At 38.4% G+C, this 27,958-nt stretch overlaps 2 protein-coding genes across 2 annotated transcripts in view; one reads left to right on the top strand and one right to left on the bottom strand.

The window, feature by feature from the left end:
- The window catches only part of psd2 (pleckstrin and Sec7 domain containing 2), a 50,807-nt gene extending 46,162 nt beyond the window's left edge, over nucleotides 1-4,645 (top strand). Inside the window, exon 15 of the mRNA XM_074647926.1 lies at nucleotides 535-4,645. Coding sequence (XP_074504027.1) covers nucleotides 535-765 — 231 coding nt within the window. The 3' untranslated portion in view covers nucleotides 766-4,645. The remainder of the gene's footprint in view (nucleotides 1-534) is intronic.
- An 11,070-nt stretch (nucleotides 4,646-15,715) lies between these two features.
- On the bottom strand, nucleotides 15,716-23,145 carry purab (purine-rich element binding protein Ab). Its single transcript, XM_074647914.1, has 2 exons — nucleotides 21,923-23,145; nucleotides 15,716-15,987 (listed from the first exon to the last, which is right to left on the bottom strand). The coding sequence occupies exon 1, from the start codon at nucleotides 23,013-23,015 to the stop codon at nucleotides 22,152-22,154; it is 864 nt and encodes a 287-aa protein (XP_074504015.1). The 5' UTR covers nucleotides 23,016-23,145; the 3' UTR covers nucleotides 15,716-15,987; nucleotides 21,923-22,151.
- Nucleotides 23,146-27,958: the final 4,813 nt, after the last annotated feature.

Raw genomic sequence — 27,958 nt, 5'->3', positions numbered from 1 at the left:
TTCCCGACAAGCTAGTATGACATGGTTGGTACTAATGGATTCTGTAGGTTTTTCTAGTTTCATATGATACCAGCTACAACCTAAAAATCGCAAGTATCGTTAATGCGTTAAAAAAAAATTGTGGCGTTAAAACAAATTTGCGTTAACGTGTTATTATCACATTAACTTTGACAGCCCCAGTTTATAATGTAGTATTTTTTTTATTAGTTGAAAGAAAGACGTTCAGTTAGCACATATGAAATCTCATGCTAACTCAAACGTTATGCTTATGTTTTTAACTGTCTTAAACTGTCCTTATATTAATGCCTCAAATCAAGTTCAGTAAATATTAAACAGAACCTCTGTCAAATATAGAATATTATTTTCAAGCTAGCATAAATAAAGCCAGTTAAGAGGTGGATTTTGGTGCAATTAGTCTCTTGTTTCATCTTCTTTTGGTCTCCTCCTCCTCCTCCTCCTCCTCCTCCTCCTCCTCTTCCTCCTCCTCCTCCTCCTCCTCCTCCTCCTCCTCCTCCTCCTCCTCTCTCTGAGCAGAAGACTCGCTATGAGACGTACATCAGCCTCCTGCAGGCCAAAATCCGCGCTGAGACAGACGACCTCGAGAAGATCGAGGCCAGCGTGATGGGTGGCCTGATCATGGAGGGTGGCCTGGCCGGCCGCGAGTGCCACATGCGCAAGACGCAGTCGTCCCCGTCCATCAGCCAGGCTCACGGCGGGCTGAACGGGAGGGCCGCCGGAAGCACCGCCCAGGGACAGAGAAGCTGAGGGGAGGAAGGAGGAAAAAAAACAACATCCCTTCAAGCCAAACTAGCTTAACTGGGTTTTTTTGTTCGTATTTTGTGTTTCGGGCTCCTCCGTTCCTCCCGTTGTACCTACAGTAACAACAACGGGAGAAATGACACTATCCTTCCCAGAATCTATCCACCCCCGGTGATAAGATTCTGTCCTTGAGCAATAGATGAAGAAGATGAAGAGCCTGTGCTTGATACCCGACAAGTGACCCTGCCGAACCTCAGTCCCTTGAACTTTCATTATTGCACATTAAAATGATCATAACCGTGATCACTATTTATAACAACGTCATCAGTATTATTTTGAAATGAGACTCAGAGTCTTTAGTTGAAATGTGTTTTAGTTCTGAGCAGAGTCATTTATAATGTATTAGTTTAAGGCCAGAGAGAGAACAAAGAAGGAGAGACAGACTGGTTTGACTTTGTCCTCTCTGTCCTGTCCTCCAGATGGTACTACTGTAGCATTTTGGCCTTTTTTTCCCCCCCCACCCATGTTTACACACCCAGCCGCTCACAGGCGTGTGTACGGACCTACAGTATGGGTGGAGTGTGGAAGAAAACATATCCGTCCCAAAGTTACAAAAACTCTCAACAGAACTTCTCAGAAGGATCGAGTCCCTGCCATGTATAGCATATTTATTTATTTATTTAACGCTTTATTCGCCCCAGGAAGGGTTTACACTGAGCATGCTCGCTCTTTCTTTCAGCGATTTCCGTCTCGTTCATTCATAAAAGTTACGTACATCAGTGAGTGTAAAGGAGCTGCCAAGTGGGACGACCGTGGTTTTAACTGTTCGCCGAGCTGCTCCGCCAGAGGAACCGGAGGTTGAGTGCCTTACTCAAGGGCACCTTGACACTAGATGTTGAGAGATTTAGAGTGTTAGTCAGTCGCTCGTCAGAGAGATCACGAGTATGTGATTTTTAAGCTGCCGCTACCCCAAATACTGACATGCATTCAATTATTGTGTTTGTCTGAAGAGGATAACGGTATGCGACTGAATGAAAAGCACTGTGCCACGTTCTGTTTTATCCCACAAAACTACTCCTCTTATATCACGACAGAGCCCAATGTATGGTTAGGTGTGAGGTTTCTGAAGACGGGAGTGAAGGGCCAGACAGGAAAGTGTGGGTGGGAGACATACCATACGAGTGGTCAGTTGGTGTATGTGTGTGTGCATTGGCATGCTCTTTTTAAAAGTGGTTCCAGTTGAGATGCTGAAGCTGTAGGCAACAGGAAGAAGAATTAAATATAGCAGGGTCGTGTTTTTCTATGAAGAATTTATTGAGCTTGTTTTGGTGAGAAACAATCCAATGGCCTTCTGCCGAATGAGACCGAATGAGACACAATCTGGTCTGGAGCTCTCAAAAGCATCTTCAGCACAAAGGAAGACGTCATCCTTTTGACAAAATATGTACCTTTACCAAACAGAACCACTGGGGATGCACCGATCTGACTTTTTCTGTCGTGATACCGATAGCGATACCTGGGCTTTGGGTATCGGTCGATACCGAGTACCGATCCGATACCAGTGTTTAATTAATAAGCTGTATGCCTCACTGTGTGGAAATGAGTGGGATAATTCTTTTATGTATAAGACAACATCTGGCCTGACTTAAACATTGCTTCCCTAACTTTGTAAAACAAACTGTAACAAATAAATACATGGATATAAAGGTATTGTTATTCTATGAAAGAATCCGAAATTGCTTGTTAGCAGTGACACCTGTGGCCGTTTAGTCAACGACAGTCAGCGTCCTGTTGCTCGGGCTTGTGCTCGCACTACGTAGATGCTTGCACAAAACAAAACAGTCAAAACAGTGAGGTGACACACACGAGACTAAACATGATTAATAGGCAACATGTTGATTAATGTTAGCAACATTAGCAGCTAAAACCACAATGTCACTATATATTTCACATGCTTGGCCGTAATGTTAGCTTACCTGTCCATGAGGAATTTTGCCAGCTCGTGGCCCATTTTTACACCCAAAACCATGACCACTAATCGAAGGTCTGGCCGATGTTGATCCTAGTTTTCCCCTGACGTCAGTCACATTCCTGTTTTGCAAGACGGGCTTCACTAGGCTAGTTTTCTTAGTGCTTCTATGGAGTTTGTGTTGGAGTCTGAGTTGTGGTGGGGGCTGGTCGTTTGTTGGTGTTAGCAGTCTCCATTTCTAACCAAACATTAGCTATCGTTGCACACTGTTAACCCTGAAGCGAGCTGAAGAGAGTAAAGGCATTAAATTAAAAGCAGTCTACAGGCTGATAGATGAAACCGAAAAAGTCGCGGAAGGTCTCATTTCTAGGTTAGGTTACAACCTGTTCACACATGGGTAATAAAAAAACGATTAAAACACATTTATATGTGTAAAAACGTACATACAGTCCCTTTTAAAATAATAAATTGTACACAAAAAAGTTGGTAAAAAATCTTTAAAATTAACAGGAATTACAATTCAAGTGTAAACCTTTTTAACGCAGCAACAAATTGGTCAAAACCTAAACAGGAATTAAAATTCCAGTATATAATGTGTATAGTATATAAACATAGAACTGAATTGAAAAGATCTGCCCCATTGTCGCCGATATCCAATCCAGCTATTTGAGACAGTATCGGTGCATCCCTAAGAACCAATTTATGTTCTGATTCATAACGTGTACCTATCATAGCTTGCTCGGCCTCGTATTTGGGCAGCATCCTTCCTAACAGTTGAAGATGTTTTGGTGAAAGCAGGCCCTGGTCCATCTTAGACAGAGACCAGCTGATTGGAGAGTGTAGCAGCGGGACTGCTCCAGCTTATTACATGCTAAAGTCAAGAAACCTGTCAGCATACTGGAACGGAGAGGGGAATAACAGCAAAACAACTCCACCAGCAGAGTAGCCATCAAAACATCCTCCACGTTTAGAGAGGAGGAGGAAATACTTGTTTTCTAAGAAGAAGAGACCGGTTTGGTTTTCTAAGTAAGACCTGGTCTCTGCCAGCCAACCAACAGGCAAAACAGACACCCAGCACACGTTTTCCCAAACAGAGGAACACAACACATTAAGCCTGTTTCTCATGGAAGGAGGACTTGCATAATGTTGTGAGGAAGTGGGGATGTGGCGGTACCGCTGTTTGTGAGCACCTTAATTGACCCCAACCCACCCAAACGCACACACGCACACACACACACACACACACACACACACACACACACACACCTTTTCTCTTTCTACGTAATTTGCTTACGACACAACTGTAGATCAGTGAGCTTAGTGCCCCCTCACTCAGCCTCAGTGTGGCACAGAAGCACGTTGGCATAACCAGAGCTGTGGATATCGACAGTATTTGATATCTTTGGCTCTGGGCGCTGCACTTCTGTTGCCCCGTATATCATATTAATAGTGACTGATGGGATCTGAGATCCTTTCGGGACTTGGCTGGAAACCTGGAACCACAGCTGGAATCCTGGAAGCGGATCCTCGTATGTACAGACCCAAAACGCTGAAGCGGAGCTGAGTTTTCAGAGAGGAAGTACCATTTTCTAAAGCTGTATTGTTAGGATAAATAACTGCTTTCTTACAGGGAGACTTCCCCCTTATAGTCACTTTGGCTGTTGTGCTAACCATTGTTTCCCACTGTTCTAGGGTAGGCCTGTGCTGTAATATAGGATTGTGACAAAAACATATTTGTTGATTGTTATGTTTTATTTAAAAAATGACAACTTCGGCACTTTGATGTCAGCATTGGATCTGTCTTTTTGTTTGTTTTGTTTGTATATCGGGACTGTTTTTTGACAGGATGCTTATACTATGTAAAGGACATATTTACCGAATATTTAGTCTGTGCTTCATAAAGTAAGCTTTTATACAGATGATTGTGGTTGTGATTTATTTTGTCAACTCTGCTAAAAAAAAAGATAGTATGTAGATATTTTGTGTTATAATGCAATCACACACAAACCGTGGTAACGCCGTTCACCTCGCTCAGAGGACATCTTTACCATAATAACACTACTTTAGGAAGTCAGACGGTGGCTGGCGTTACCACGGTTTTGCACTCTGCGGCTCCCGTTACCGGAGTTTCACAAGCGTGTCGGAGAACTACGGTGGCCTTCAGGTTACATAAAAATGCAAACGGCTAGAATGGACAAACCAAACACTGGCTCTAGAGAGAGCTCTCTCTAGAGCCAGTGTTTGGTTTGTCCATTCTGGGCTACTGTAGATGGCGGACTCCGTGAAGAGGACCCGCTCCCCTATGTAGATATGAAGGAATCATTCTAAGCTAACGAAAACACAAGGATTCTTAGTTTCAGGTGATTATACACTAATGAAAACATAGTTATGAATATTATATTCCATTTTTAATGGATCCCCGAAATGTTACACACTGTTCCTTTAGGAGTCCATCCAAAAAAATAAACCTCCACTGTTGCTGTGGTGTTTTCATTATTAGCATTTTTAGCCATATACTGTACTTCAGGCTACTTCAATTCAATTGGGCTGAAAGCAAATCTTTTAAAATCATGCATGCTCCCTCTTGAATATGACAACAAGCTTTGACTGTGCTCCTAGATATGAAGGGCTCTCTAAGCTAACAAAAACTAAATTATTCTTATTTACAGGAGACTATAGACTAATGAAAACATAGTTATGAATATTATATTACATTTCTGCTAGTAGATACCCCGAAATGTTACACACTGTTTCTTTAAGAGCTACATTTTAAAGTTAGTACATTAGTCGAATCCAATATAGACCAATGCCATAAGTACAGACTCAGTATGTAAGAGCATACAGTTCCTTCATCCTTAAACAAGTCATTGTAGAGTTCACCTTCATGGCATGCATCTGATTGCATTACTACATTAACTTCACCAAAACAGCATTTGAGAGTGTGCACCATTTTAAACACGGCATACTGTAGCATAACACCAGACACACTGATAGTGGTATTAATTAATGTGTATCAGTGCTGCATTCATATCTTATGCAAAACGATGCGTGGAGCAGTTTCCAGTAAATTACAGTCCAATACATTTGCTGTATCATCTCCCCATTTTTTGAATGCATCAAATCTGAACTTAAAATGCACCGCCTTCTCGACCACTTCACTTTCCCCCCAGGTGCCTTGCAGTCATTTCTCCTGCATCAGCAGACAGGATGGAGAGGCTCAGCTACATCAGCTGAGAGATGCTGATTATAAACTTATGTCATGATACTGACTGCTGATACTCACCATCAGTGTCAAATAGACATGCTTATTTGTGAGCTGTTTTGACCTTGAAATGATCTCTAATTACATGTTAGCTACAAAACCAAAATACTGTAACCGTTTTATAGTTATAGCTAATAGATTTGACTGTTCTAAGCCTATACGTGTTTGGATTGGTGGAACAAGTTAAACGTTTCATTTTATTTTTAGCATAGCATATCACCATGGTAACCTAAAAATATACATAGATTAACATTTTTATCAGATGTCCTGTTGAACTGTAAGCAAATATGTATGTATATATATATATATATATATATATAAATATCAGGCCATAATAGCACTCTGCTTTAGAAAAAGAAAAACAATATAATTTGTCCACATAAGAAAGAAAGATCTATATCAATCCCTTCCCTGCAAATAACCAAAGACCTATATGGTGATATCACTAATTTGTTAAAAGCTTTTTGAGTGACTGTACACCCTGATATTATTCACCCTGGACTAACTTTTATTATGATTTATGATAGAGGATATTAAATAATGAGCATTTTTTTTTAATTAGCATTGGTCGACATTTTATCCAAAATATGCAGTCATTTGTCTTGAGGACATGAATAACTGTAGGAGTGGGACAGGGACCTTGTAACATAATGTGATAACTCACCATAGTAAGAATAAGATGACAGTAATACAGCTATCTGTGTGCATCTGCAAGTAAAGAGCTTAGAAAAACAAACCAAGATTAGCATACTACCATGTTGGCATATTTTCTGGAAATTATTTTGGAAAAAATGGGTAAAATATTCAAAAGAAATTACATTTTATTTATTTACAACAGCAGATTATCTCAGTACCTACTCAGGTGTGCTACAGAGTAGGCCTGTTGTATTAAGAGAGTGTTGCATTATGGGTTGTTTGTAGCTGTAATGTTGTGTTAATGACTAGAAAACATCTTCTAAAGTCTTTACTGAAACAAGAAGTTGTAACATCAAGCGGCCAACAGATATGGTGCCACTGAATGATGCTAGAAGATGAGCAGCTCTAAAAGAAGGTCTAAAAATGCTTACAGTCTGAGAAATGTCTCTGTGTTCCTGAAACTGCTGGAAGAGTGTGTGACTATGTGACTGAACAACAGAATGAAGAAACTACACACAAAGGTAAGATGTATACTTTATTATATTATGTTAAAACAATAGGTTTAACTGTTTAACTTTGACAAAAGACAGTTTGAACTCTAAACCCTGCCATAGTTTGAAACAGAGTCAGCCTGGTGGCCTTTCTATATGGAGGCCATTTTGACTTTTCATAGTAGGAGAAGCACAGGTGTTACTAATTACATAAAGGCTCTGTTATATTTAACATTAAGTGTCCCAGAGAGCTGAGTTAATGTGACAAAAATAATGTAAGCTAGTAAAATAATGTAAGCTAGTAAAGTAGTGTAATCTAGTAAAATGTGTAAAATAATAAAGTAGTGCAAGCTAGTTTAACTTAGTAAAATAGTGTAAGCAAGTACATTAGTGTAAACTAAGTTAAGCTAGTAAAATAGTGTAAGCTAGTAAAGTAGTGTGAGCTACTAAAGTAGTGTAAACTAGTAAAGTAGTTTAATCTAGTAAAATAGTGTGAGCTAGTAAAATAGTGTAAACTAGTAAAGTAGTTTAATCTAGTAAAATAGTGTAAACTAGTAAAATAGTGTAAACTAGTAAAATAGTGTAAACTAGTAAAGTAGTGTAATCTAGTAAAATAGTGTAAACTAGTAAAATAGTGTGAGCTAGTAAAATAGTGTAAACTAGTAAAATAGTGTAAACTAGTAAAATAGTGTAAACTAGTAAAATAGTGTAAACTAGTAAAATAGTGTAAACTAGTAAAGTAGTGTAATCTAGTAAAATATTGTGAGCTAGTAAAATAGTGTGAGCTAGTAAAATAGTGTAAACTAGTAAAATAGTGTGAGCTAGTAAAATAGTGTGAGCTAGTAAAATAGTGTAAACTAGTAAAATAGTGTGAGCTAGTAAAATAGTGTAAACTAGTAAAATAGTGTGAGCTAGTAAAATAGTGTGAGCTAGTAAAATAGTGTAAACTAGTAAAGTAGTTTAATCTAGTAAAATAGTGTAAACTAGTAAAGTAGTGTAAACTAGTAAAATAGTGTAAACTAGTAAAATAGTGTAAACTAGTAAAATAGTGTAAACTAGTAAAATAGTGTAAACTAGTAAAGTAGTGTAATCTAGTAAAATATTGTGAGCTAGTAAAATAGTGTGAGCTAGTAAAATAGTGTAAACTAGTAAAATAGTGTGAGCTAGTAAAATAGTGTGAGCTAGTAAAATAGTGTAAACTAGTAAAATAGTGTGAGCTAGTAAAATAGTGTAAACTAGTAAAATAGTGTGAGCTAGTAAAATAGTGTGAGCTAGTAAAATAGTGTAAACTAGTAAAGTAGTTTAATCTAGTAAAATAGTGTAAACTAGTAAAGTAGTGTAAACTAGTAAAGTAGTGTAATCTAGTAAAATATTGTGAGCTAGTAAAATAGTGTGAGCTAGTAAAATAGTGTGAGCTAGTAAAATAGTGTAAACTAGTAAAATAGTGTGAGCTAGTAAAATAGTGTGAGCTAGTAAAATAGTGTGAGCTAGTAAAATAGTGTAAACTAGTAAAATAGTGTAAACTAGTAAAATAGTGTAAACTAGTAAAATAGTGTAAACTAGTAAAGTAGTGTAATCTAGTAAAATATTGTGAGCTAGTAAAATAGTGTGAGCTAGTAAAATAGTGTGAGCTAGTAAAATAGTGTAAACTAGTAAAATAGTGTGAGCTAGTAAAATAGTGTGAGCTAGTAAAATAGTGTGAGCTAGTAAAATAGTGTAAACTAGTAAAATAGTGTGAGCTAGTAAAATAGTGTGAGCTAGTAAAATAGTGTGAGCTAGTAAAATAGTGTAAACTAGTAAAATAGTGTGAGCTAGTAAAATAGTGTAAACTAGTAAAATAGTGTGAGCTAGTAAAATAGTGTGAGCTAGTAAAATAGTGTAAACTAGTAAAATAGTGTAAACTAGTAAAGTAGTGTAATCTAGTAAAATAGTGTGAGCTAGTAAAATAGTGTGAGCTAGTAAAATAGTGTGAGCTAGTAAAATAGTGTAAACTAGTAAAATAGTGTGAGCTAGTAAAATAGTGTAAACTAGTAAAATAGTGTGAGCTAGTAAAATAGTGTGAGCTAGTAAAATAGTGTGAGCTAGTAAAATAGTGTAAACTAGTAAAATAGTGTAAACTAGTAAAGTAGTGTAATCTAGTAAAATAGTGTGAGCTAGTAAAATAGTGTGAGCTAGTAAAATAGTGTGAGCTAGTAAAATAGTGTGAGCTAGTAAAATAGTGTAAACTAGTAAAGTAGTTTAATCTAGTAAAATAGTGTGAGCTAGTAAAATAGTGTGAGCTAGTAAAATAGTGTGAGCTAGTAAAATAGTGTAAACTAGTAAAATAGTGTGAGCTAGTAAAATAGTGTGAGCTAGTAAAATAGTGTAAACTAGTAAAGTAGTTTAATCTAGTAAAATAGTGTAAACTAGTAAAGTAGTGTAAACTAGTAAAATAGTGTAAACTAGTAAAATAGTGTAAACTAGTAAAATAGTGTAAACAAGTAAAGTAGTGTAATCTAGTAAAATAGTGTGAGCTAGTAAAATAGTGTGAGCTAGTAAAATAGTGTAAACTAGTAAAGTAGTTTAATCTAGTAAAATAGTGTGAGCTAGTAAAATAGTGTGAGCTAGTAAAATAGTGTAAACTAGTAAAGTAGTTTAATCTAGTAAAATAGTGTGAGCTAGTAAAATAGTGTAATCTAGTAAAATAGTGTAAACTAGTAAAGTAGTGTAAACTAGTAAAATAGTGTAAACTAGTAAAATAGTGTAAACTAGTAAAATAGTGTAAACTAGTAAAATAGTGTAAACTAGTAAAGTAGTGTAATCTAGTAAAATATTGTGAGCTAGTAAAATAGTGTGAGCTAGTAAAATAGTGTAAACTAGTAAAATAGTGTGAGCTAGTAAAATAGTGTGAGCTAGTAAAATAGTGTAAACTAGTAAAATAGTGTGAGCTAGTAAAATAGTGTAAACTAGTAAAATAGTGTGAGCTAGTAAAATAGTGTGAGCTAGTAAAATAGTGTAAACTAGTAAAGTAGTTTAATCTAGTAAAATAGTGTAAACTAGTAAAGTAGTGTAAACTAGTAAAGTAGTGTAATCTAGTAAAATATTGTGAGCTAGTAAAATAGTGTGAGCTAGTAAAATAGTGTGAGCTAGTAAAATAGTGTAAACTAGTAAAATAGTGTGAGCTAGTAAAATAGTGTGAGCTAGTAAAATAGTGTGAGCTAGTAAAATAGTGTAAACTAGTAAAATAGTGTAAACTAGTAAAATAGTGTAAACTAGTAAAATAGTGTAAACTAGTAAAGTAGTGTAATCTAGTAAAATATTGTGAGCTAGTAAAATAGTGTGAGCTAGTAAAATAGTGTGAGCTAGTAAAATAGTGTAAACTAGTAAAATAGTGTGAGCTAGTAAAATAGTGTGAGCTAGTAAAATAGTGTGAGCTAGTAAAATAGTGTAAACTAGTAAAATAGTGTGAGCTAGTAAAATAGTGTGAGCTAGTAAAATAGTGTGAGCTAGTAAAATAGTGTAAACTAGTAAAATAGTGTGAGCTAGTAAAATAGTGTAAACTAGTAAAATAGTGTGAGCTAGTAAAATAGTGTGAGCTAGTAAAATAGTGTGAGCTAGTAAAATAGTGTAAACTAGTAAAATAGTGTAAACTAGTAAAGTAGTGTAATCTAGTAAAATAGTGTGAGCTAGTAAAATAGTGTGAGCTAGTAAAATAGTGTGAGCTAGTAAAATAGTGTGAGCTAGTAAAATAGTGTAAACTAGTAAAGTAGTTTAATCTAGTAAAATAGTGTGAGCTAGTAAAATAGTGTGAGCTAGTAAAATAGTGTGAGCTAGTAAAATAGTGTAAACTAGTAAAATAGTGTGAGCTAGTAAAATAGTGTGAGCTAGTAAAATAGTGTAAACTAGTAAAGTAGTTTAATCTAGTAAAATAGTGTAAACTAGTAAAGTAGTGTAAACTAGTAAAATAGTGTAAACTAGTAAAATAGTGTAAACTAGTAAAATAGTGTAAACAAGTAAAGTAGTGTAATCTAGTAAAATAGTGTGAGCTAGTAAAATAGTGTGAGCTAGTAAAATAGTGTAAACTAGTAAAGTAGTTTAATCTAGTAAAATAGTGTGAGCTAGTAAAATAGTGTGAGCTAGTAAAATAGTGTAAACTAGTAAAGTAGTTTAATCTAGTAAAATAGTGTGAGCTAGTAAAATAGTGTAATCTAGTAAAATAGTGTAAACTAGTAAAGTAGTTTAATCTAGTAAAATAGTGTAAACTAGTAAAATAGTGTGAGCTAGTAAAATAGTGTAAACTAGTAAAGTAGTTTAATCTAGTAAAATAGTGTGAGCTAGTAAAATAGTGTGAGCTAGTAAAATAGTGTGAGCTAGTAAAATAGTGTAAACTAGTAAAGTAGTTTAATCTAGTAAAATAGTGTGAGCTAGTAAAATAGTGTGAGCTAGTAAAATAGTGTGAGCTAGTAAAATAGTGTGAGCTAGTAAAATAGTGTAAACTAGTAAAATAGTGTAAACTAGTAAAGTAGTTTAATCTAGTAAAATAGTGTAAACTAGTAAAGTAGTTTAATCTAGTAAAATAGTGTAAACTAGTAAAGTAGTTTAATCTAGTAAAATAGTGTAAACTAGTAAAGTAGTTTAATCTAGTAAAATAGTGTGAGCTAGTAAAATAGTGTGAGCTAGTAAAATAGTGTGAGCTAGTAAAATAGTGTGAGCTAGTAAAATAGTGTAAACTAGTAAAATAGTGTGAGCTAGTAAAATAGTGTGAGCTAGTAAAATAGTGTAAACTAGTAAAGTAGTTTAATCTAGTAAAATAGTGTGAGCTAGTAAAATAGTGTGAGCTAGTAAAATAGTGTAAACTAGTAAAGTAGTTTAATCTAGTAAAATAGTGTAAACTAGTAAAGTAGTGTAAACTAGTAAAATAGTGTAAACTAGTAAAATAGTGTAAACTAGTAAAATAGTGTAAACAAGTAAAGTAGTGTAATCTAGTAAAATAGTGTGAGCTAGTAAAATAGTGTGAGCTAGTAAAATAGTGTAAACTAGTAAAGTAGTTTAATCTAGTAAAATAGTGTGAGCTAGTAAAATAGTGTGAGCTAGTAAAATAGTGTAAACTAGTAAAGTAGTTTAATCTAGTAAAATAGTGTGAGCTAGTAAAATAGTGTAATCTAGTAAAATAGTGTAAACTAGTAAAGTAGTTTAATCTAGTAAAATAGTGTAAACTAGTAAAATAGTGTGAGCTAGTAAAATAGTGTAAACTAGTAAAGTAGTTTAATCTAGTAAAATAGTGTAAACTAGTAAAGTAGTTTAATCTAGTAAAATAGTGTAAACTAGTAAAGTAGTTTAATCTAGTAAAATAGTGTAAACTAGTAAAATAGTGTAAACTAGTAAAGTAGTTTAATCTAGTAAAATAGTGTAAACTAGTAAAATAGTGTGAGCTAGTAAAATAGTGTAAACTAGTAAAGTAGTGTAATCTAGTAAAATAGTGTAAACTAGTAAAATAGTGTGAGCTAGTAAAATAGTGTAAACTAGTAAAGTAGTTTAATCTAGTAAAATAGTGTGAGCTAGTAAAATAGTGTAAACTAGTAAAATAGTGTGAGCTAGTAAAATAGTGTGAGCTAGTAAAATAGTGTAAACTAGTAAAGTAGTTTAATCTAGTAAAATAGTGTAAACTAGTAAAATAGTGTAAACTAGTAAAGTAGTTTAATCTAGTAAAATAGTGTAAACTAGTAAAATAGTGTGAGCTAGTAAAATAGTATGAGCTAGTAAAATAGTGTAAACTAGTAAAGTAGTTTAATCTAGTAAAATAGTGTAAACTAGTAAAGTAGTTTAATTTAGTAAAATAGTGTGAGCTAGTAAAATAGTGTGAGCTAGTAAAATAGTGTAAACTAGTAAAGTAGTGTGAGCTAGTAAAATAGTGTGAGCTAGTAAAATAGTGTAATCTAGTAAAATAGTGTGAGCTAGTAAAATAGTGTAAACTAGTAAAGTAGTTTAATCTAGTAAAATAGTGTAAACTAGTAAAGTAGTTTAATCTAGTAAAATAGTGTAAACTAGTAAAGTAGTTTAATCTAGTAAAATAGTGTGAGCTAGTAAAATAGTGTAAACTAGTAAAGTAGTTTAATCTAGTAAAATAGTGTAAACTAGTAAAGTAGTTTAATCTAGTGAAATAGTGTGAGCTAGTAACGTAGGGTAAGCAAGTAAAGTTGCGTAAACTAGTAAAGTAGTCTAATCTAGTAGAGTAGTGTAAGCTAATAAAGTAGTGTAAGCTAATAAAGTAGTGTAAGCTAGTAAAGTAGTAGCCTATGCTAGAAAAATAGTGTAAGATAGTAAAATAGTGTAAGCTAATAAAGTAGTGTAAGCAAGTAAAGTATTGGAGCAAGTAAAGTAGTTTAAGCTAGTCTAAGTTTGTAAAATAGTCTACGTTTGTAAAATAGTGTAAGCTAGTAAAGTAGTTTAAGTTAGTAAAGTAGTGTAAGTTAATAAAATAGTGAAAACTAGTAAAGTAGTGTAAACTATTAAAGTAGTTTAATCTAGTAAAATAGTGTAAACTAGTAAAGTAGTGTAAGCTAATAAAGTAGTGTAAACTAGTAAAGTACTGTAAGCTAGTTCAATGAAATGTAGTCCTAATTAATTATTTAGTAACACCTGTGCTTCTTCTGCTGTGACATGCCTGTTGTAAAAAAAGGCCTCCTTTTCTTAAACAAAACAGCTGCATTATGTGGTTAATGCTAATTCTCTTTGTCACTGTAAAAGGTAAAGAAAGAAAGGTTGTTGGGTCTTTTGTTTTTATTTAGATATTTTATTTCTATTAAGATGTTATTTTGAACAAACTGTGTCTTATCCACAAAACGTTTTTATCCAAAAGCATGTGTTTAGTGTTTTAATCAGCGTGGTCAAGTTTTCATGATGTAACTACCAAAATAAAGATACCAAATAGTAAGATACCAAAATAAAGTGTATGCTAGTTTGCCAGCTAGCTAGTTTAACAAAATAATCAGCATGGTTATGTATTGACCAAACACATTACATGGCTGAACAGACGTCTTGTTTAATGCCTTTTGTCGTGATATTGCGTCTTCAGGAACATGCCTCGTGACTAGTGAATGTTTGTACTGCTCCCACTGTGTTAAAAGGCGAGTGTAGTGAGTTTCTGCTCCTTAAGCTTTTAAAATAACCCCAGAAAGCTTATATACATAAAAGAGCCCAAACACTAGAGCCAATAGATAAAACCAAAATGTACTTAAATGTAATTTGCTATTCACTTCCCCTTAGACTGTAATTGTGTTAGTTTGATACAGCACAGATGACAGCAAAGAGGCCACACAATTCAGAAAGGAGGGACTGTATCTTTTAAATGATAAAGATAACTTCCACCATGATGTTATTGTCAGCCTATTATGTGGCAGACAAGTCACTGCCTGAAACTTATATGTTAACATTGCTTCAGAAATGAATTCCTACAAAAATCATTATTGAGCAGTGTATAGTTAATAATATCAACACTCAAATTATATTATGGTTAAAATTTCACAATCTTAGCCTAATTTGTTCTCACATCTCCCACTGTTCTTTACATCACCGACACCAAATCTGTTGGTTATAATAGGGCTTTTCACAATGCACTTAGCCCCAGGCTAAGGGAGCTGTTAGCCTGAGGCTAAGAAAGTTTTCACACTGGTACAATGCATTGGGCTAACTTCAACTTTAGCCGAGGGCTGTTGGCCCTGCTCAGGAGCAGGGTTAGCCTTGAGTTTGCAGGGTTATCTCCTGAAAATCAACTAAATACGGGGCTAAAAGTTGCCATTGTGAAATGGGGTTCAAAGTAAACAATGGAATTTGTGTCACGGTTTTGTTGTCCAATGTTTTAAAGAGTAGTCGCGTCATTATAGAATGTAAACACGGACGTTTAACTCAGGATTAGTAGAAGTGCAGTGTGAATCGTATAACCCCTGGATTCGTGTGTGAAAAGGGGCTGTTATCCCCGGTCAACTCTTATTCATATAGAATATGCAGTGTGATAAGGCCAATTTTGTTTGGTTCACAATAGCTGACAATTTAATGATAGGTGCCATCTGTTTTATTGCTTTTGGTGCACTGACCTGTCGCTTCCTGCAGACTGAAAACTCCTCACCTGGCTGATAACAGTTAATACTGTTCTGTCAACAGCATGTCCTCTGTCCTGCTGTGGCAACAATCTGGCACTCTACCTTTAATTTCCACATGGAAGTCAAAAGCAGATGTCTGGAGCACTCTTTAAAATGTATCCATCCACTGTTGTTACCCTCCTATTGCGTTTGTGCCGTTTTATTAATTAATGCATGAAGAAGCTTTCCAAGGACAGCTGACAGGGGGATATTTCCTCTAGAGATTTAAATGATTGTAGGTAGTTAGCAGTGATGAAAGAAATAAACTCAAATAATTAACATCCAATACAGTACCTGTACTGTAAATATACTGTATCAAAACAGTGTTAATTAACATAAAGATATGAATAACTATTTTAACATTTTGCAATATTTGGTCCACAGATAATGGATATTTAAATATTTTCCTTTTACCTGAGCCAATCCCTAATAAACATATGGATGACTGTAGTGTTGAGACAGTTGTGCAGAGACAGGGACGTGTGGAATGACTTTTTATTGCGCGATTAGTCATTTTTCAGACAACAAGGCTCCCCCAACATTAAAACAACAGCAATGTACAAAACAGCACACCCTTTTTTTTGCCATCAACGGAAATTTAATAAGGTAGTGAGAGTACATAACAGAAAGTAATGAAATGTAAGGACGCGAGTTATGATGATGTTGAGATGTATAGGATGAGCTTGATGTCAAAGCCAAAGTAAGCACCATCGTCATGTAGTCAGGAAAGGCCATATTTCAGTTAGAAATATTCTAGAAGGGGTGAGGAGAGGATAAACATGATACAAGAGGGTTGTTATCACAGTTTTCAGACATTTTTACCAACTAAAAAAGAAAAGAACAATATCGGTGTAGCACTACTTTATCATGCAATTTACTTTAGTAAACCTTCCGACACACAGACAAAATATACTCCAATAAGTAGAACTCAATACATCTCTGTCCAGCAATAGTCACAAAGCCTGTAATTTATACTCTTTGAATGTGAGATCCCTATCAAAAATAATATGCAGATTTTTATTTTCTTAATATATCTAAAGTGCAAGTTTATCCATTTTTATTCAATGCTTTCTGTAAGTATAAAATACAAAGGAAAAAAACAGCAATATGTTTTTCCTGTTTACATGTTATATTTTTCTGAAAGGAGGAGCGTCATATATAACAAACCATATATATATATATATATACACACACACGCCACAGATAAAATATTTTTGAAAGATACAACATATTATCTCATATGGGGATGGTAAAGGGATTCAGACCAAACGGTGACATGGGATATGTTCATTGTGCATTGACCCCACCCCTTAAAATCCAGGATCCATTTCCCAACATCTTCAAAACATTTGTCTTCGTAACTATACACAACAGTAGCCTGTACAGTCTGCAGACACGATGGATCCTACTACTCGCAGCGTGAGCGAAAAAGAAGACATGCTGAATGAGCTCCTCTGTCCGCGGTTTGTGATGAGTCATATAGTGCTTGGCTTTGACCAGAGGCTGCGATTGGCTGTGTGATCAACCAGAAACTCTGAATGGCCAATGAAAGACTACAACACTGAAACCAGGAACAGAGCAGATTTGGTTGTCTGGAACACCTCGTGGAAGTTCAGTCTGTTTTAAGTCAGTAGTTGTGGAAGTTCGCTCTTATACGTCATGAACATGTGGCTGTTTGAATGAGGTCAGAAACATGAATAATCTCCCTGTTTAAAACGGGAGGGACAAGCAGCTAGAGCCATCATAGCAATCTGACTTTGAGGACATGCAACAAGTAGCTACTGCTGCACTTTTGAGTTACATCCACGATTATAGTTTTATTTCCATCAGTTGAAATATGTAAGGAATGGTCTGGTCACCTGTCAACTCTTTTGAATAAAATTTGACAAAATGAACACTGCAGTAATAACAGACAAAAAGGCAGGATTACATTAAGGATTGCTACGATGGCTACCGCTGTATAACAAATCAGAACGTCATTCTCGTCAATGCTAACAGTTTCAGTGTGCACTGAACCTAGCCAGAGCCACTGAGGACAGCACACAGCTGGACCACTCGTGCTTTAAACAGACCACAAGACGAATAATCTGCCTACCATTTTGCATTCGAGTCTGGATGACTGTAACGTGGGCACAACATGGCTGCAAGGTCACTCCAGGTTTTGCTGTGACAGTGGGTGAGCTCTCATCAACTGAGAAATCGGATTTGATCACACTGTCTTCAGCAAAACCACAAGCGCCCCCTCCTCCCTTCTCTGTAACTCGACGACCCAAAATGGACGAGTCGTATTTCAAAAGAGAGTCATTCTGCTCTTAAAGCACAGCTGACCCAGTGGCACCTGGCGATTACAGTCGGTGACAAAACAAAACGTCTTTCAATCTTTAAAGAAATGTGTGCGTTTCACAGAGTGAGGCATTCACAAAGGGAACCCTATGAGCAGGTTCAGGCTCTCCTTATATTTGGCCTTTAGAGAAAGAAAGAAAGGAAGTGTTGCATTTCCAGTCTTCATGTACCATGAGCCTCCTGGAGGCCTGAATTCAGTCAAGCTAAAGCTAGAAATAAGTGCTGTGTCACAACAGAGTCATGTTGAACTCAAGATGAACTCAGATTGACCTCAGATGTGCGTTGCCGGGCACATGTTTAATGGAATCTTATAATTCACAGGGCAGTGTGAAGAAATGTAGTCATCTCCGAAAGAGGGGAAAGAGACTTCCTGTCCTTCTCTGAAACCGATAGAAAAGTCCTAACCGGATGTGTCTAACAGCCGGGTCAGTAGGTCGTGGTAGGCTGCTGCTGGTAAGCCCCTACAGTGCAGTGCCAGGCTTCATCAGGCCTTTCACCAGCACTCAGACAAACCTGGGCCAAAACGTCCTGCGCGGAACAGATGGGATTTTCTGGAACAGTTTTCTTGGCTCTGTTGCCGCAGGCATGCCCAATCGAACACAGATCAACTTTTTTTAAAGCAAGGATACAACAGGACTTCTGATACTGTTTCAGCCCAGGTGTGCTTTGGGGAATTCTGCTTCAGTCTAGCCTCGGCTATCCCACATGTCTGGCAGGCTCAGGCTGTCACTACATTAGCAGATTTTATCCGACTGAGGCCTCTAAAGCTGCAATCCACGCAGTCTGTGTTCCCCTTCATGTCACCTAGGTGGCTCTGATGGGGCCTGTGACCAGGCTCAGTCATCGTGTTGTAGGCCAGGCTGCTTTAAATAAAGCTGATAGGTGAACTAACCACTTGGAGCATATTGATAGTTAACTAGCACTTCAGTCTAAAGGCCCTGACACACCAAGCCGACGGTCGTACGTCTGACATTTTTGGGAGCCATTTTGAGACCGTCGGTGAGCGTCCGTCAGCCTGGTTTTTGCGGTGTGTCCTGCACCGTCGGGTCTAATCTGCCCGTGTCTGACTTTTTTCGGCCGATTCAGCATGTTGAATCGCCGGCGGAGCACATCGGTGAGATAAATCACCGATTGGCTGTTCAGCTTAAACAAATCAAAGCACAAGAAGAGAAACTGACTTGAGGAAAGCAAGCCAACGAGTAAAGTCACGCAGAAGGCTCTTCTCATTTATCACCTTCATCTCATCTGATCATTCCAATACACGGATATTTTCACAACGACATGGCCATCTGGAATGAAGCTAAGTGGTGAGTGAGACTGGTGTGAAAATGGTCGGCAAACGCTGCTTTGTTTCATGAACGTATCATAACAACGGCTTATATATATCTACTGTCCTCTGCCTTACGGTTTCCTTTTTTGAATGACAAATACAGACTACTGCCACCTGCTGGTAGGGAGGGATATTTCATCTCACGCAGGCGCAGAACGTACGTGGTAGTTGGCCGTCGGCTATCTCTTTGCTGTGTGTTCAAGTGCAACTTTTTGGCCAAGACAAAGGCGACGTGAGGCGACGCAGCTGGCGGCCTTTGTCGCCGCTAGTTCTTTGAAGTCGGCTTGGTGTGTCTGAGCCAGAAGCCTAAAGGTCAACCGGGTCAAAAAGAAGGAATAGACTGTGTGTCTGACGGAGCGTATTTGAAGTTTTACTGCACGGACAATGAGCCAGGGCCTTTTTTTTTTACACTTGCTGGGAAAGAGGAGCAGACCTGAGATCAGAGTCTGCCCACATAAGGGAGAGGGATTGTGATCCTCATTGTAAAAACAAACAACAAACTCCTCTGTCCTTTTGGGTCTACTGCGGCCGATCACTATCGCCTAGCTCAAGTGAAACCGCAGACAAGCAAGAGTCGAATCGTAGTTTACCTGTCCTGCGATCGGCAGTCCCAGGCGAGAGAGGGGTCACACTCACACAGTTTCCTGGCTACTAATGACAGGAGGCCTTGTGCAGTCCTAGACACCATTCAAAATACTTTAGAGGCCTCCCAAACACTAGGAGCGACAAGAGGCCTCAACGGGGAGAGACTGTATGTGTGTGTGTGTGTGTGTGTGTGTGTGTGTGTGTGTATCAGCCACCCCTGGACCCAAGCCCCAAGATACTATTCAACTCCAGTGTAGGCCACTGCAGAGAGGCTGACATGGAGACAGTTAGAGGTGTGTGTGTGTGTGTGTGTGTGTGTGTTAGGGGAGGACCGAAGAGGTAAAGGGGTTTTCTCTGGGGTGACTCCGTATGGGGACGTAAAACACCCTAACTAGTCTACGCGCACTGATAGACGGACAAGGCAGCCTACTGGTTTACAGAACATGACAGGAAAATTATCTCACTACTTAGTCTGACTTTTTTTTCCCCACTTTGAGCAAAAGTGCTTGAGAAGAAAGACTTCACATTTCGGAAATATAATGCAGATGCATCAACCTCATCGTCATGCTTTCAAATATCTACTGATCACATTAGCCTATAAATTTTTTCGTCTTTTAATAGTCTATACACGTGATACAATGCCGCGGTTGGCACGCACACAATATTGCACACTAATATGAAACGTCCTACACTAGTCGGCGGCTTCCTCTCTGCCTGGGAGGGAGAAACCTGACAACGTTTTGGACAACACAACGTGGAGAAAAGGAATTTTGATGGAAAAAAAAAAAAACAGCATCAGAATAAAAATAATGCAAAAGTGACATATTCTGAGTGGCGAGGGCCCCAAGGAGTGATCAAGGGGCTGTAGCACCATAAAGAGATAGATACTGCCTCGGCCCTGCACTGATAGGCCTCTACATCCACTGTACTGCACTCAGACTGACGGCACGGCTCGGCCGGCTGGCCCGCCTGGCTGGCTGACTGCCTGGCTCTTTAACGGCATCCATCTCAGCTCTGACGTATAGTCTCATCCAGCCACTCCTGATTTAGTTTTTTTTTGTTGTTGCTGTTTTTTTTTTTAACATGGTGCATATGGTGTGCAAAACCACCCGTAAAACATCTTCCGATGAATCTCCGTGCTGACACCCAGTGGTACATCCTGGGTCGTTCTGCTGTTCCAGGGAGGCACATCTCTACTCTACTGAGAGGCCACCAGGGGTGCTGTTAGGGTCTAGGGATTCTGGGCATAACACACCGACCCCCCCCCCACCCCCCTTAATACGGCAGTACCTCATCTTTTTGAGGGGCCCGCTCTGTCTCCGCCCACTATCATCGTTGGTTCCCTTTCAGCTTACTTTTGGTGTTGCCACCCATGCTCCATGCACCGCAGGGGTGTGACTTAACGCAGCCCGGGCGAGTTTCTATATTTCGGCCTACATAACAGCACTCGTAAATGAAAACGTACAGCGATCGAGGTCACGGACCATCCACGTGAGAACACGTAAACGAGTGGAGTATATAAGGCACGGGTCGTAATGACGTCAGAGAGGATGCGTTGCCTCGCCGGATCTCTGCGCTGACGCGTCTATATTTTGTATTTTTTAGTTTCCGCGTCTCGCGCTCCCACAAGTGGACCTCATCCTGTTTGCATCCCCCACCCCCCACCCACCCCACCCCAGAGGAAAAAAATAACAAAGTAACAAAGAAAAAAGTTAACCCACAGAAAACGTGGGCATCTTAATAAGGATTTTTTTTTTTTTACAGCTGATTCACAAAATCATAATTAGTAACATCTAAGTTAGCACTTTTTTTCATTTAATTTTATATGGACATGGTGCAAGAGGGTTGATATTCAATATAGTAGCTCAGAGATAGATTTATCCCCATTTGTTTGAGGCACACAAAATAGTCTATTAATTTTGGAGTCTCAACCTTTCCATAATGGCATGATAGAAATGCTTTCATTTGCCTACTAGGTCAAATTAAAGACTATATAGCCTACTTTGCCAAAACTTCTTTTCAAAACATGAGCCTACACACATGCTGACAGGTGTTTACAGGCCTGTAGTGCTGGATTTCTGCAATTCATACTTTTAGAGCGCTTTCATCTTTATTCTGCAGTACCTTTATAATAAACTATACATCTGGTTTCAGATTTTGGTTTCATAAAGTCCATAATATATTTCTCTTTGTGCTGATGTCAAATATTCGTTCTATACATGAAGACTGTCATTTTAATATAATAGACCTCTGGTTTTTTAACTTTTGATTAAATCTTAGCATATTTACCAGTTTGAGAAAAACATTTAAACATTTTTTTTTTCCGAAATAGCTTTGATGTGTGCAAAATCTGTCAGTTTGATAAGAGATATAAACACTCTGTTCATCATTGTCATTTTTAAATCAAGTAGGAAACAGTTCATATCTTACAGTTCAATCCTTGATAGCAGCGGCTTACTGTTACATGGGTGGTAAGTGGGGGTGACATCCAGTACAATGAGCGAGGAGACAGCAGAGCTTGCTGCCATAACTGTGGAGGTTGTGTGTGGGGTGATTCCCTTGGAAATTTCTCTTTCTATTTTACACTTCATAGTCTTCGTTTTTGTCGCAGTTTTTTTGTCTTTTTTGTGTTGTTTCAATTTCTGCTTTAAAGTCCTCGTCAGTCGTCGTCTCCTTCGTCTCCTGCTTGCGGGCCCTCAGGTAGCAGTTCGGAGGCCCGCTTCTCTCTACTCCTCTCCTGGATCTTCCTCATCTCCTCCGCGTATTTACAGAAGGTGTTGCCGAACTTGGACCACACTTTGCACGGAACCGTGATGGAGTTCCGGTACGTGGGCTTCACCTCGCTCACCCGCATGAACACCCCGTACTTATTGGAGCCCACGTCGAAGAAGAAGCGCTTGTTGTCGACCGTGAGCGAGGTGCCCTCCGGGAGCTCCGCCGGCTCCTCGTCCACACCGTAGTCGTCGATGAGTTTGGCCAGAGCGTCGCGGAACTCGATGAGCCCTTGAGCCGGCAGAGCGATAGTCTGGCCTTGAGCGCTTCCCAATCCGGGCCCCCGATTAACGGTCTGCCGGATCCTCAGGAACCGCCCCCTCTGGTTCTCCTTCAGATCCATGTAATATTTCCGATTCTCCCGCACCAGGAACTCGCTCTTGAGCGCCCGACGCGGCTCATCCTGCACTATGTCCGGGTTGGTAGGCCCAAGCTGGGCGTAGTGTTCGATAAAGTCCCCGAGGTAGTCGCGGAACTCCACGGCCACCGACATAGAGAGAGTGAGGCGGCTCTTGTTGCCACCAGCGCCAACCTCGGCTATCTTTAGGAAGCGGCCTTTCACATTCTGCTTCACGTCGAGGTAGAAGCGCTTGTTCTGGATGTCGACGCGCTTCGACGCCAGCTCCTCGGTGTCGTGCTGCAGCCGCGACATGGTGCCCATCGCACCCGGAGGCAGCGAGCCGGAGCCGGAGCCGGAGCCGGGGCCTGCCGTGGGCCCTCCGTGGTCACTACCACTGTCTCTGTCCGCCATGATGCTGCCTGCCTCCCTGCTTTACCTTCCACCGTCTCCCTCTGCCTGCTGCAACCTCGACTGCCCGTCAAACCACTCCGCCGCTCTATCGCGAGAGGAGAGGAGAGGAGAGGAGAGGATGAGGTGAAAAAAATGAAAGTAACTGTAGTCGGTGTTACTGTAGTACTCCGAGCAGGCTGCGTTCAAGACACTCTGTGCGCTGTTGCACACAATTTTCACTTCAGCCTTCTGTGTAGCCCTATATGCAACTGTTAAAGTTAACCCCCACCCATGTGAGAATAAAACACTGCAGTACTAACACCAACCTACATACATACATACATAGATAGATGGATAGTTAGATAGATAGATGGATAGTTAGATAGATAGATAGATAGTTAGATAGATAGATATATGGATAGATAGATGGATAGTTGGATAGTGGATAGATGGATATATAGAAGGATAAATAGAAGGATATATATATGGATAGATAGATGAATATATAGATGGATAGTTGGATAGATAGATAGATAGATAGATAGATGGATAGATGGATAGATAGTTGGATAGATGGATATATAGATAGATAGATAGTTGGATAGATGGATAGATGGATAGATAGATAGATAGACAGATAGATGGATAGATGGATAGATAGATAGATAGATAGATAGATAGATAGATAGATACTTGGATAGATGGATAGATGGATAGATAGATAGATGGATAGATAGTTGGATAGATAGATAGATGGATAGATAGTTGGATAGATGGATAGATGGATAGATGGATAGATAGATAGATAGATAGTTGGATAGATGGATAGATGGATAGATAGATAGATAGACAGATAGATGGATAGATAGATAGATAGATAGATAGATAGATGGATAGATAGATAGATAGACAGATAGATGGATAGATGGATAGATGGATAGATAGATAGATAGATAGATAGATAGATAGATAGATGGATAGATAGATAGATAGACAGATAGATGGATAGATGGATGGATAGATGAAGGTCACATCTGTCTGCATCCTGTCTTAATAGTTATAAAAGGACATGGATCAAAAGTCCTACCTGATGATTATTGGTTTGGGTGTTTCAGCACCACGGACAGCGAACCAGGACAGTCCCTGAGACAGGGAGAGACAGAGAGAGAGACAGAGTGATAGAGAGGGAGCAAGGCTGAAAGAGAAATTTCTGAATGAACAGTAGATGATAGCTGTGTGGGAGTCTGAGGGAGGGGGCTGATACACTGTGAAGCATCATGAATCATTATATATATGATTGGACTGGCTTGCCTTGCCACTGTTTCTCAATGGCCTTGAAAGGGTTCATCAGTAGGAAGTAGCCAACTGTTTGATGAAAAACTAATATCTTGGACATTCAGAATGGCAGAAATATATATATGAAAAACTACATTCATTCACATACATTAAATGTACAAACAAGGTAGAAAACCATCCAAATTGGTTTTAAAGGTCCCATATCGTGCTCATTTTCAGGTTCATACTTGAATTTTGTGTTTGTACTAGAACATGTTTACATTCTGTAATGTTAAAAAAAAACTTTATTTTCCTCACACTGTCGGCCTGAATATGCCTGTATTTACCCTCTGTCTGAAACGCTCCGTTTTATTGAATTTTGACGGAATTGCAGCAGAAATTCGTTACTAGGCAACAGCTTGGGTCCATGTGTACTTCCTGTCAGCTGATGACATTCACATACACTGCAACCAGGAATAAACTGGGACACATTTAGAATCTTTATGTTTAAAATTGTGTCAAGGGTCTAAATATTGTATATTCGTGACATCACGAATGGGCAGAAATCCTGACAGCTTGTTTCAAATGCAGAGTTTCTGCATACAGGCTTTGTGTATTTCCCTGTGAATTGAGTGTTTTGATACTTTCACAGTATTTATATAGGACTTAAACCTGCTTTATCATAAAAAAAACATGAAAATCTCACTTTTATTATAATATGGGACCTTTACATTTTAGAATTAAACTGTCATTTATTAGTGTAATTAGAGAATGTATTATTCCTGTGATTTACATAGATCAGTATGTATTCCCATTTCAGTTAAGATTTTGTTTAGTTTTAGCACTTGTTTATCTTATTGTATGAGGTTATTCAAGTTTGATTGAGCCCTGCATGCTTTTAAAGGTCATATAAGGTACAACAACGGTAACATCCCAGGTGAAGATATGAGGTCTTCAGCCTTCATGGGCCCGGAGGAGCAGAGCAGACCTCAAATAGAAGAATGATTTGGGTGACTTGATGGATGTTGACAGGATAACAGCTTAATACGATTAGAAAGGCTGTGGAATATTATTAATATCAATAGACAAAATGTGGAAAAGGAACACAACACCATATGCTTTAATTGTAAACTTAAAATTGTTTTTATATTGTTTTAGGAGATGTCCGAAATGAAAATGTGTCTTTCAGCAAACTCTCCTTACCATGTCAGTCAATATATATATGCCGTATATATATATACCATATATATGCAGTATATATACCGTATATATACGTATATACGTGTGTGTATATATATATATATTATATTATTATTAATTATATATATAAAATGCAAATTTGTTTAAACGCCACTAATTTCTTTAACGGATTAAAGCAATCAATCTTTCGGCAGATGTAGCGGGCTCTGTTTTAAAGGTAAAGTGAAGATACTGGCATCGTTTGAAACTAGAAAAACCAAAGAAATCCACTGGTACCAACCAAGTCATACTAGCTTATTATTGTGTTATTATCGTGTTAATGTTGACAGCCCTAATTTCCAATAATAAACATATAGGCCTACATACATTTGCATAAAGCAAGCATATTTTCCCACTCACCTGTTGATAAGAGTATTAAATACTTTACAAATCTCCCTTTAAGGTACATTTTAAAGAGATAAAAAATGTGGGATTAATTTGCAATTCATTCAATCATGCGATTAATCGCGATTAACAATTAATGAATCGACTGACAGACCAAATATATCTATATATTTATCTATCTATCTATCTATCTATCTATATAGATATATAAAAAATCACACTGTAGGCCAAATGATAATAAATCAATAGTAATAAAAGTAGTGAAAGTCACAGAAAGCAGAATTATTTTAAAACTCACAAGCATCACATATAAGATAAGATATTCCTTTATTAGTCTCACAGTGGGGAAATTTGCTTAATTAAATGTCCTAGCATCGATTTAACCCCAAATATAAGTTTGATCTGACTGATGAACTGGTAAAAGAAGGTGTGTTAACCTGGAATCGGTAAAACCTGGAAAAACAAAACACATGAGTTGTCACTATAGTCCGCCTGCAGAGAAATGGAGGGGAGCTGTTTGCTGCCAAACAAAGAGCTTGAAAAAAGTTTTTTTGGGAGCGATGTGAAATTCCTCGGGTGTGATTTGTGGTTTTTGTTTGGCCTTATTAGTTTTAGCCATTTCCATTGTGGTTTGACGGGATAAGTCACTGGTGTCTGTTTTCAGAACCACGGACAGCGGCTGGTGGGCATAAACACAGATGGGATTTGAGTTTGCTCATGAGTATTGCTCGCGGAGTAGAAAATGTGGGAAAGAGGACTGCAAAGAGGAAATCTGGGACAAGTATGCAAAGACATATTCTACATAATAAGTGTTACAAAAAGACTGCTGTGTCACTATGACAAGTATATTTTAGCATCACAGACGGAGAGCATTAACCCTGACAGTGGAACAGTTTGGACAGCAGTGTGTCATGAGAGGCCAATCCAAGTGACCTCATCAAATGCCGGTGCATTACCAAAAACAGCCCCCCTGGTAATTCCTACAGGTTCAGCACCAGTATCCGGGGAATCGTGGAGGCAATTGGTGCCAGTCCTCCCCGGGTTAGTCGGCAGGAATCGTTTTTTACTCCCCTTCGCTTTGTCAACAAATGATTTGCTTTCAAGGCCAATTTGGAAATTCTTAAATTGTGTGCGAGGTCTCTGAATGGGGTCTCTAATGAATGCACGGGCGGTTGAATGAATGAAGGAGAGACAGATCGGTGAATGGGTGGGCAGTGGGCGGAGAGCGAAAGAAGTGGGGGTGGGTCACTGCTGGGACGGATCACAGACTCTGAAGGGCTCCCTCTTGAAGTGATGTGGTGTTCCCTGGACTGGAGAAGCAATCCCAGTCATGTGGAACCATCAACATTTGACTAAGAAAAGATAAAACCTGCACATTTGATAGCATTCAGCACCACGGACAGACTGAAACTGTACTTTTAGTTAGACTTCCCAGTTAAAGAGCTTGACTCTTTTACTCAGGTTAAAGATCTCAGGTTGATGTGTTACCACGGATACATACAGACGAACCTTCATTGCAGCAATCTGGCTGTGGCCTTCAGTCTGTATGAGGCACCATGTGATTGGCCTGTTGGGACAGAGCACTAAACCTGTCAAGCCTTTCAGCACCACGGACAGGGACTGGTCCATGACTTGACCCTGCTGATGGTGGAACTGGTGAATGGGGCCATCATGTAGGCGCATACTGTGATGAAATGGCCTCTCATACATTTTCTTTATCACCTCAGTCATCTATAGTAAGACAAACCTGTCCATGTGTCCCCTATATGACATTATATCTTATCCATTCCTCAGCATTGGACAATGAAAGGCTTTCTGACCTCTAGCGAAGGGCGCTCGGCTCCTCGCAGGGAGGGAATCTTATGAATGGCTTGATTGATGGATACAGAGATGGAGGCAGGGGCTGGTTTGTGCTGTGGAAGGGAGGAGGGGATACTTGTGGTCCACCATAAAAAAAAAAAACCTGAGCATATTGTGTAAAGCTCTCTTTTCATTGGTGGAGATGCCTTCAATGAAAAAAGTGGTTTTATTAGCTGTAGCTGAGCAGGATTGGCACAATATTTGGATAGAATATCTTCCAGCATAACACATCCGCATGTTGATGC

The sequence above is a fragment of the Sebastes fasciatus genome, chromosome 10 (genome assembly GCF_043250625.1).
Source record: "Sebastes fasciatus isolate fSebFas1 chromosome 10, fSebFas1.pri, whole genome shotgun sequence".
NCBI lineage: Eukaryota > Metazoa > Chordata > Actinopteri > Perciformes > Sebastidae > Sebastes > Sebastes fasciatus.
This window is presented reverse-complemented; position numbering and strand designations above follow the sequence as displayed.